The sequence below is a fragment of the Plecotus auritus genome (genome assembly GCF_963455305.1).
Source record: "Plecotus auritus genome assembly, chromosome: X".
Lineage (NCBI taxonomy): Eukaryota > Metazoa > Chordata > Mammalia > Chiroptera > Vespertilionidae > Plecotus > Plecotus auritus.
In genome coordinates, this window is record NC_137784.1 from 129,385,908 (window position 1) to 129,397,651 (window position 11,744).

An 11,744-nucleotide genomic window follows, 5' to 3' on the forward strand; every position below is an offset into this window, starting at 1 on the left:
CTTGGGCTTTTAAGCTAGACAAAGTGTGTGCAATCTAGTTGTCTGCAGGGTCTGTTTTTCTGTTAAAGGTCCCTAAACTTTGAAGTCCCTCATGGAACCCGCCCCCAGCCTCACCCCCTCCCCCGTTTCCACCTCTCTCCTGGTGGGGCAGGAGGGCGGCCGTGTCCAGACGGTGGCGCTCAGGGACAAGCAAGCCCCTCTCCTCTACTGCGGCAAGACAAGTCAGGAAAACTTTCAAGGTGTTTAGCTGAAATTTTCTGGGAGGTTTCTCAACAAGAGCCATAACTTTTACTAACAGGCAGAAATCCACTCTAGTGACCAAGGTTGTTGAGTGAGCAAGTGTGAGAATCTCGCTCTTTTAGCCGGGACATTAGGATTTCCCGGGCCCGCGCTCTGCTTGCCTAGGCACACCCAGGGAACCGTGACACCTGGGGAGGGAGATCCACTGGGCTCGGGGACAGCCTGACCCAGAGGAAGACGAAATGAGACCCTCGGAAGGAAATGGCAAGGGACAATGACCGAAATAAGTTGTGCCTGGGATTGGGGGTAGTGGTACTGGCTCCGGGTGGCTTCTTGGCTGAGCCTCCCCGCACCTCCGCGCGCCGGCCCACCTCTGCGGTTTAGCTCCAAAAGCTTTCCAGAGTGCTTTGCGCCACCTGCGGAGCACAGGAGCCAGAGATACTCACCTCTGGTTTCTTTTGAGAAGCAGCGGCCCAAGAGAAAGGCTTTCTTGGTGTTTTCCTTTTTTTTCCAAAGCAGCATCTGAGCTCCCGCAGCCAGGGTGACTGGCAGCTGGGAAGGGGATGAACTCCCGCTCTCACTTGCCCCAAAGCTGTGCTGGAGTGGCCACCTCCCCTTGTTTCCAGAGTACAGGCTCTATCCCTGCTTCCAGAGCCTGGCGCAGGGAACATCTCTTCACGCAGAGCACAAGTCTGGACTGGACTGAGCGGCCACCAGCCATTGATGCTATGGATGCCAATGGGCTCCTGTCAGGCACAGACCGGGGGCCTAGATTCGGGGTGGAAACATCCAGCAGCTGTCCTCTATTCCCCTAGGAGTGTGGAAGGCTTTGAAATGCTGTGAGTAAGATGAACCTCTTAAGGAGACTGTAGGGGCATACATACAAGGTTCAAAGGGCCACTGGTCACCTTTCACACTCTGATGGGGGCTTCAGAGTGGCCTGGGTTGACACTACACCCCAAGAAGGACCCAATGACTGTGCTCTGCCATTTACATTGCTTTGCAGAGTGTTTGCATTGGAAGCAGAGAGAGAAGAATTTGCCAAACATGGATGCGCAATGGCTGGGGTGTCTGTGGGAGGGAGGTGGACTCTGAGCTTCTCACGACCAGAAATACCTAGGGAAAGGCTCAGGAGGGGGCTTGTGACTAGAGGGAAAGCACAAATAAGGCAGTCGGAAGCAAGATGACACCTCAATGTGGATTTGTCCAAGAGGAGTTGGTGACTAAAGCAGGGGTGGTCAGGAAGGTCTGATTGGTCAGGGGGTGGGATTTGGGGTGGGGCTATGTCCCTCTTGAGGCTTTAAAAGCTCAACGAAGAGGGGGGCAGGATGCTGTCATTTGCTCTCTGTTTCTCAGAGGGGAAGCAGCTTTTCCAAAGCAGCTCCTGGTGACAGAGCAGGTGTTCACTGTCTGGACTGCCTGGGAGATCCTAACGGTCTCTGGCAGCAACATGGTGCCTACCTTGGCAGTCCCCACCCCATACGGCTGTATTGGCTGTAAGCTGCCACAGCCAGACTACCCACCAGCACTAATCACTTTCATGTTCTGCGTAATGGTTATCACCATCGTCATAGACCTCACTGGCAACTCCTTGGTGATTTTGGCTGTGGGGAAGAGCAAGACGCTCCAAAATTCTGGTAAGCTACCCTTCCTTCTCTCTATCCAGCAGGCAGCCACTAGCAACACCTAACGGTGTTAGTTTGTGCGCCGGAATAGGGAATGTATGGATAAGCCCTCACACTGAATGTCCCTGCTCCCAATTCCCTGAGAATCTGAGCGGTGATGTTATGCATGGGCCCCATAAACAGCACTTTTCCAGGCTGAGGGAGCTCAGAGATTTAGCTTTGGGAGGCCAAGTGCAAAGCTCGCACTGTGTGGCAAACCGCCTAGTCCTGCCCCGTCAGGGACCTGATGCAGAGGAACGCGGCGCTCTAACGGAGAGTCCGGCAACCACCTGGGGACAACACGAGGAGCTGGACGCCACAGAAGTGGCCGCGCGGAGGCGAAATGGACGCAGGGAGAGCAGCGGGGCTGAGACGCGCTACCCCGCTCCGGGAAAGTTAAGTTCTAGCGTCTGCCGGCTGCCGTGGCGCTTACCACTAGGAAGCGCAGCAGCCGTGCCTTTGGGGGGCCAAGTCCCCACTCTCCCCGGACCTGGGATCCAGGGCGGCTCCTGGGTAGCTCCGGAGAGCGGATCACAGACCCCTGAGCCTGAGTATGGAGCAGGTTGGTCTGAGCCCGGAGCCGAGCTCCATCCGCCTGTCCCAGGGCGCACGGTGGAGAGAGGCGAGAGGCAGGCTGGGCGCAGCAGGCTGTGGCAGTGAAGGAAGAGGCAGTGGAGATCCCGAAGTCCTTAAGCAAGGTACTGGGGGTCGCAGTGCGGGGCTGAGGTGAGGCTCGGGAGCTTGGGGTTGGACAGAAGACAGGATTGCAGGAGGGTTGCAGAAGTGCTCAGAAGGGTGGTGATGGGCTCAGAGAGTCTGGAGAGCGAGGGGGATCTGGGTCCTGGTTGAGCCGGGTGAGTGAGACTTCTCTTGCTGCCAGCCAGTGCTCAGGGAAGGGAGCCGGCTGATAGCAGGACTGCGGGGAGAGGCGCAGGAGGATGCTGGGGGCTGAGACCTGGGCTGGAGGTAGAGTCAGCAAACATTGCGAAGCGGTGAACCCACTTTGCAGGTTGGGTGGGAGAGGATTCAGAGGGAAAGAGGAGGGCAAAGGGGTCCAAACTCTGCCCTCTGGCCACGGAAGGGAGGGGCCAGCGCCCGGGGGTCTCTAGCCAAGTTCTCTTTGGGACCCCCGGGGGTGGTGGTGCGAAAAGATGGAAGGGGAGGTGTCGGAGGGGTTCGAGTACCCACTGGACCCGGGTGGTCCAGGAGCGAGGGAGAAGGCGGTCAGTCTCTGGGGGATTATTTTGCTGGGTCAGAGAATCAGAAACACCACACAAGTTTCAAAATGCAGTGGAGGGCACGAAATCATTAAAAGTTTTCTAAACTTTGGTGGATGTGTTTGATTTCCCCTGGATCCCCTGGGGATACGGACCACACACTTGGACCTCACCTTTACTTTAGTAGTCCGGTCCGAGGGGGCAGAACCACCCAGCCCAGGGTCACCTGAGAAGCCCATTTTTCTTTTCTTTAATTTTCTTCTTCCCTTTACTTTTCTCCTTCCTTTCCTTCTATAATTCAAGTAAAGGTTTTCATGGCTGTGTGGCTTTGTTTTTAAGGCTTTGCCCTCTCTGTTTCCCGCTTCTCTTCGCCTAATTCATTACTTTGAGGGAAACCCTAGAAAAATCCTCTTGAGTGGAAAGCACCGAGGCCATGCCAGTCAGCATAAGGAGGCAGAGGAGCCATTCCTTTGCTCTTTGAAAAAATACTCATTTTCTCCCAGTCCCAGATGAAGTGCAATATTTTGCTAAACCAGTGCCAATTAGCAATGAGGTGCTTCCAGAGAAAGAGCGTTCTCCGCCTTCATTTGGCTTCTGTCTTTTCTTCCTTCCTTCCTTCCTTCCTTTCTTTCTTTCTTTCTTTCTTTCTTTCTTTCTTTCTTTCTTTCTTTCTTTCTTTCTTTCTCTCTCTCTCTCTCTCTCTCTCTCTCTCTCTCTCTCTCTCTCTCTCTCTCTCTCTCTCTCTCTCTCCCCCCCTCCTTCCTTCCTTCCTTCCTTCCTTCCTTCCTTCCTTCCTTCCTTCCTTCCTTCCTTCCTTTTGAAAGGTTTTACTAAAACGTTCCTACCGCTGCCCTATGAAACCGGAGTCCGCCGCGCCCCCCGCCCGCCGCCTCATTTTCCTGTTTAGCAGTGCCAGGGGCCAGACCCTGGTGCAGGGTGGCGAATGTGCTTGTGCCGCTCAGAGCCTGGACGGGCATCAAGTATGCACTTGTGCTAATCCTTGCAGGATTTTCCTGATTTTTTTTTTTTTAAAAAGCCCTACTCACTATTTCTTTGGTCTCAGACTAAATTTTACAGGGTTCCCTCTCTTCCCCTCAGCTTTTATTCTTGTTATATCGGAAATAATAAATTTTACTAGGCTGAATCTTAGATTCTTGTCTAATTCCGCTGGGAAAGACTGCCTAAGAAAACTACAGTTCTCTGTGGACTTATTTGCATTATGATTGCAGTGCTAGGCTAGAGAAGGCAGAAGTCTAATTTTGGGTGGTGCAGGGTATGGAAGCTTGAGGACGTTATTCCAATCTCTCCCTCCTCCCATTTGCCATCCTGCTTCCTAAAACAGCTTGATCTAGCTCACCTCCGCCACCCTTTCCCATCTCTCCCCATGCTACCCCCAGGAAAAAAACAAACGTTTGCATTTTGCTTTTGTCTAAAATGGTCGCTTTGTGTCGCTGTGTGAGTGTGAAGGGGCTTTTGTATTGACTGCTTTTTGAAGAAATAATGTGGACAAAGAACCAGTCTCCCTAACCTGACGGTGCATCAGAATCACCTGGGATATGTTTGTCAATAAAAATAAAAACACAACTGTATTTCATTGAAAGAATTCTAGAATTCTAATTGTCAAGATTCCAGTTGGCCTTTTCCTCAAGTTTAAACTTGTAGTTTTTTCATACTTAACCATTTATTCTTCTCTGTCTTTCCACCTCTCCCTCCCTGAATGTGTTTTTCAGGCAACATCTTTGTGGTTAGCCTCTCAGTGGCTAATATGCTGGTGGCCATTTACCCCTACCCTCTGATGCTGCATGCCATGGCCATTGGGGGCTGGGATCTGAGCAAGTTACAGTGCCAGGTGGTCGGATTTATCACAGGGCTGAGTGTGGTTGGCTCTATCTTCAATATCATGGCAATTGCCATCAATCGTTACTGCTACATCTGTCACAGCCTCCAGTACGAGCGGATCTTCAGTGTGCGCAATACCTGCATTTACCTGGTGGTCACCTGGATTATGACCATCCTGGCTGTCCTGCCCAACATGTACATTGGCACCATAGAGTATGATCCTCGCACCTACACCTGCATCTTCAACTATCTGAACAACCCCATCTTTGCTGTGACCATCGTCGGTATCCACTTTGTCCTCCCTCTGCTCATAGTGGTTTTTTGCTATGTGAGGATCTGGATGAAAGTGCTGGCAGCCCGTGACCCTGCTGGGCAAAATCCTGACAACCAACTTGCTGAGGTTCACAATTTTCTAACCATGTTCGTGATCTTCCTCCTCTTTGCAGTGTGCTGGTGCCCTATCAATGTGCTCACTGTCTTGGTGTCCATCAACCCAAAACAGGTAGCAAGCAAGATCCCCAACTGGCTTTATCTTGCAGCCCACTTCATGGCATACTTCAACAGCTGCCTCAATGTTGTGATCTATGGGCTGCTCAATGAGAATTTCCGAAGAGAATATTGGACCATCTTCCATATTATTCGGCACCCTATTCTCTTCCTCTCTGGTGTCATCACTGATATACGTGAGATATGGGAGGCCAGTGCCCTAGCCCGTGTCCATGCCCATGCCCCTGCCCTTGACCAAGCTCAAGAACAAGCCCATGAACAAGACCATGCCCATGCCTGTCCTGCTCTGGAGGAAATACCAATGAACGTCCGGCATGTTCCACTACCTGGTAATGCAGCTGACCAACCTGAGCATGCCTCTGGCCACCCCACACCAGCCTCTGTTCACTCCAGGCCAGCCTGTGCCTACCACAAATCTGTTTCTGACCACCACAAGCCTGTCTTTAGCCACTCCAAGCTCACCTCTGGTCACCCCAAGTCTGCCACTGTCTACCGCAAGCAGGCGTCTGTCCATTTCAAAGATGACTATGTCCATTTCAAGCCTTCCGCTGTCCATTTGAAGGCTGACTCTGTTTATTTCAAGCCTGCCTCCAGCCACCCCAAGCCTGTCCCTAGCCACCAAATCCCTGCTGGAAGCCCCTCCAAGAGACTCTTCAGCCCTGCCACCAGCCACCCTAAACTCACCACTGGCCACGTCAAGCCTGCCATCACTGGTTATCCTCAGCCCTCTACTGCTGGACACTCTGAGCTCACTATGTCCTGCTACCCTGAGACCACTGCTACTGGACACCTTGAGTGTGACGTTACTGATCGCCCTGAACCTCCCTCCAGCCCTGCCACTGGCTCCCTCAAGCCTGCTGCCACCACTCACCCTCTTGACTCCACTGTTGTCACCACTGACAACATTGATTACCATGAGGTTGTGGTTCTTGATATTGAAATTGATTCTTATGAAATGGCCATATGAAAAATGCTATTAAGGGGTGGCCAAGCAATGATCCACTTTCAGGTTTGTCTGCATATGTAACCTCACTGCATTTAAATATAGAAAGGCACGCAAACACTGACTCACAGCCATGTTGTAAACTAATTCCATCATTCACGCATACTCCCTTGTATCACATACTCAAGTGTGTGTGTGTGTGTGTGTGTGTGTGTGTGTGTGTGCACTTGCTATTTTAGAAACCAAATTGCCATCAAGTTTGACTTCTGTTGTTCTGAGCCTACCTTTCCTTGTGCTGCTGGCTTTGAGCCCACAGTGATTCTTGACATTTTAGACTGATTTTTCCCTACTCCCGTGTCCACCTTCCTCCCCTTCCCTCATTTCCTCCTCCTTGTTCCTGCTTTCTTCTTCCATCCTCTGAGGGAGGGATGGGGGAGGAGTGCATGTGCAATGTTTAAGGCTTCTGTAAAGTTAATGTGACCACAGAGCTTTATGTTCCTAAGTGTCTAATTCTATATTATACATTTAATGGCAGTCAGAAAGGCAGATGTAATAAAGTACAAGTAGTTGAAACAGTTTTGTTTCTAAATTCCAGCAACAAAATATGATCCATATCTAAAAATAATTTGATAAGCTCTTATTAAAATAAATTTTTATGCTTATGAGATCAAATGGCAAAATGAAAGATGTGGCCACAAGGAATTGTTTTTATTTTGTGAAAATTCAAACATCAGTGCTTATTTTTATAGTCAAATATGAATAGAAAGAATGACATGTTTTTACGTTTTTTGTAGTCACTTACGTTTTTTAGTATCTGCCAGGATTTTTTTTTCCATTTAGATTCAGAGAGACACATCCATTCATAAATTGGTTTCTACTAAAATTTAAACTTACAGTTGCTAGGATCAATTATAGTTGGGTTTTTAATATTGTAATTCATAATACACTATATCTCAGAGATTTTTTAAACTGCCTGATGTTTTCACACAATCAGTTTTTATATTTTTCTTTTTCGTTCAAAAGGGAATTCAAAGTAATAACTGGTAGCCAGAAGTCAATGAAGTCCTTCCATGGAGGTTGTAAATTAGTGTTTCTCTGAAAGCCTTTTCCTCCTGCCTTGTCCCTAACTGGGGTGAGAGGTGGAGAGGAAGAGATGGCAACACCAGCCAACCCCCCACTCCCTTGGTTGAGGTGATAAACAATGTTAAGTTATAGACATCTTGCATCAGCAGACTTGACAGCCCAAGAAATGATTTTTCCCTAGGGTTCAAGAAAAAGTTGTTTTTTAATAAAAATTTCAATTATTGATTCAAATTGACACTTATAATAACGTTTACTGTACAAAAGCTTGTAAGGATAAGTGGAAATGTATTATACTGCCTTATTCAATTCTGTTTTTGTGGTAGCAATTAAATAAAAGTGTTTTTGTGGCTTTGGTGTGTGATTTGTTGATAAATTCACTTCTTCCACCCAGCTTACTTGTGGGGAGGGTTCAGAGGTGGGTGGAAAAGCATTGACCTTGGGGGAATCAAAAGATTTGTGTGCAAGTTCTATCCCTGCTACCAGCTTGCTACACCCCAAGGCAAGTCACATGACACCTTTCTATTCAGTTTCTTTTCTGTGGTAGGGTGGGGGGTGTGGATGGCTCACTAGCTTTGGTGTGTTCTCACTAGTGCACTGACAATGGATGACTGAACCTGCTGCTCTTGGACTTTTGGATCTTGCCTTCCATGGCTTCTCAAAACAGGTCCCTTTTCACCCCCATGGAAGGAGTGAATCCAAGCCAAATAATGTCACAACCCCAGAGGCTGCTGGGACCAAGTGATAGAGCATATGGACCAGTGCAGGGAGGCACAGGAATGGCAGCAGGAAAACAGGTGGTTTCTGTTTCAGCTGGAAAATGGTGGTAAGATCCAGCCACTGGGCAAGATTCCTGACTTCAAGAATGTAGTCTCAAAAGAATCTTTAATGACAAGGGAATACCTAAAATAAACTGTTCCATAAAAAAACAAAAACTGGATATATGTAGTAAGATACCAATTTTGTTAAGAAAATACATACACGTAAAACATGCACATATACATAGACCCAGAGATATGCATATATGTATAATGGTTTTATCCAGGTTTAGCCAGACTATGAATATAAAGTGAGGTCACCTTAACCTTTCATGCCAAAATTACAGTGGTTCTAATCTAGTCTCACCAGAATGACTGCTGCACCTCGGCTGATCACCTGTGCAAAATTTCTTGCAAGCATTCCTGGACACCCAAAAAAGATGCTTATTTGTGCTCACAAACTGATCAACAGTCAGTACCCCCTCCCTTGTTCTTCCTCTCTGCCTCTACCCAAGGATCTTTGCTTTGGGTGAGATTACAAGTGTTCAAACCAAGGGTGCTGTGTCTCAGTGCTCCAAAATGTTATTCTCCAGGGGCTCAAAGGGTGCAGGGCTCAAAGGAGTTGGAAGGGATAGAAAAACTGTCACTTTTAAAAACTTTGTTTCACACTCTGCTCCTAGGTGCCTGAAGCAACACTGTTTATGCCCAGAGTAGAGTCTCACAAAGTCTCATGGAAGCAGCTACTTCAGCCATCGCTTGCCTGCAAGCTGCGTTCATCATTTGTGCTTGCCCACCTCTGCCCCCAAGGAACAAGCAGCAGTTCATGCACAGTGCCTTATCAATTCATATATAACCAAGAAACATTTTTCTCTACTCCCCCTTCCTTATCCTCTCTCTCTCCACTTCCAAAATCAAAAAGCCTCATAAACACATTTCTTGACTTACCATGCCCGCTATGAGTGACCAAGGCAAGACGTTGAATTTCTGAGGTCAGTTTTAAGGTGCTTTGTAGTTCTCCCCAGCAAAATGCAAAGCTTCTGGCTTTATACTAGTGAGAACAAAAGAGCCGGTTTTGCTGACTTTCCCAAAGAGAAAATCTGCCTTCAGGTGAGTCTAAGTCTCCATATAATCAAGAGATAAAAAAAATACAAAGCAACTCTTATATGACAGTTTTCCCCAGTTTCTACTTTTTTCTTTTTAAATGGACATGTAATTTATATACTGTCAAGTGACAGCTTAACAATTTTACATACTTATATATCTGTATAACTGCCACTATAACCAAGATATATACTGTGCCCCCAAAATTGTATACACTAACAGCTGATAGCTCAATTTAAAAAATGAAATATATATTAATAAACACTGCCTTTATAATTTTTCAAAGTGTGTGTATATACATTTTGGGGGGACACCCTCTATATAACTCTCCAGAAGGCTCCCTTTTGCCTCCTTAGAGTCAACACTACATCCAAAGGAAACCACTATCCTAACATCCTTTACCATACAATGATTTTGCCTATTCTAGAACTTCGTATAGATGGAAGCATATGATATGTATTTTTTGTGTCCAATTTCTTTTTTGAAGAAATTGTGGTAAAATATACATAAATAAAAAATTACCACTTCAACCATTCTTAAGTGTACAATTCAGTGTTGTGCAATCATCACCACTATTCATTTCTAGAACTTCATTATCCCAAACACACTCTGCAGCCATTTTACCTAATAATAGACAAACATTATAATTGTCTGTACCTTCGCGACGCCCACAGCCAATCAGGAGTGGGTATGCAAATTAACCCAACAAAGATGATGGTTAATTTGCATACGCGACCGCCAAGCAGCCAGGGGCGGGGTGGGATGCTTGTACCATCGCCATGGTGACGATACAGGCGTTCCGCCCCGCCCCGCCCCCGGCCACTCTGGGCCTCTGAGCAGGGTAAGAAGGTGGGAAGGTGGGAAGGCAACTCTAGCCAGAGCGAAAACAGTGCCGGCAGCCAGGGAAAGGAAGGCCCATTCTGGCATGAATTTTCATGCATCGGGCTTCTAGTTACATAATAACCACTTATTCCTGCTTTCCCCAGCTCTTAGTAACCTCTATTCTACTTTCTGATTTTATGAATTTGCTTATTCTAGGTACCTAATATAAGTGGAATCATACAATATTTGTCATTTTGTGTCTGGCTTCTGTCACTGAGCATAATGTCTTCCAGGTTCATCCATGTTGCTGCCTGTGTCATACCTCATTTATTAAATAAATTTAATTGATTTTTAGAGAGAGAAAGAGAGAACTATCACTGTGAAAGAGAAACATTGATCAGTTGCTTCCCATATGCAACCCGGGGATCGAATCCATAACCTGGGTATGTGCCCTGACTGGGAATCAAATCCAGGACACAGGATGATGCTCAACCGACTGAGCCACACCAGCTAGGTCAGTACTTTATTTTTTAGTGGCTGAATAATATTCCAGTGTATGTATATACTACATTTTGTTAGTCCACCCATTCACTGATGGACATTTGAGCTGTTATGAATAGTGCTGCTATGGTCATTGATCTACAAATATTTTTTGAAGTCCCTGATTTCAATACTTTGGGAATATATCTAGGAGTTGTGTTACTAAATCATGTGTTAGTCTTGCTTCTTTTGCTCAATATTATGTCTTTTAAGTTTATTTATGTTTTTGTGTATAACAGTATTTTTTATTTTTATGTAGTACTCTACAGAATGAATATACCACAATTTAGTTATTGATTCTACTGTTGATGGACATTTAAATTGTTTCCTGTTTGAGACTACTACTGTCCTAATTTAGAGGCTTGAAATCAACAATGTTGACTTTTGTTTAAGCTATCATTTACTAAGCTCCTGCTATGTGATAGGCACCATTCAAAGCACTTTTCTTCTTTTATCTCTAATTCCCATGAAATCGCTGCCAGGTTGATATTATTACTTCTTTTTTTGAGAAGAAGAGATTGAGGCTAACAAAGCTTAATAAATTTGTCTAGAATCACAAAGCTGGAAAGTTGGGCAATTTGAACCCAGAACAGCTTAGAGAAGGTCAAGTACAAATTTTGAATAGTACTTCATAGTGAATTCTGTTAGGATTAATCAAACCAGTTTAGCCTAAACTTTTAGGCCCTAAAGTAACAACAACCATAGCTAATCTTATTTCATAATTTCTATACGCCAAGTACAGCACTCAACAACTTACATAAGTTATGATAATTAATACTGAGAATGAATATAAAAGTTTGTACTCTTTACATTTTCTCTGACACTGTTATCTACTTCACTGCCCATATTGAATCCCCAGGCTTCATCCAGGACTCCCACCTCACCCACATCAATTTGGTTTATAAATCCAGTAAATTCTGCCTCTTCAATAGCTCTTTAACGCATCTTTTTATCTTAGTCCTCATAGATCCTTTTTTAGAAAAAGGATAACTGTGTTCCTTTTTAAAAACAAATTTTTATTATTGATTTCAGA

General features: G+C 46.1%; 1 protein-coding gene across 1 annotated transcript; it reads left to right on the forward strand.

Moving 5' to 3' along the window:
* Positions 1-1,681: 1,681 nt before the first annotated feature.
* GPR50 (G protein-coupled receptor 50) lies at positions 1,682-6,434 on the forward strand (the record flags this gene model as incomplete). Its single annotated transcript, XM_080653160.1, has 2 exons — positions 1,682-1,877; positions 4,852-6,434. Exons 1-2 carry the CDS (start codon positions 1,691-1,693, stop codon positions 6,432-6,434), a joined length of 1,770 nt encoding a protein of 589 aa, XP_080509286.1. The 5' UTR covers positions 1,682-1,690.
* Positions 6,435-11,744: the final 5,310 nt, after the last annotated feature.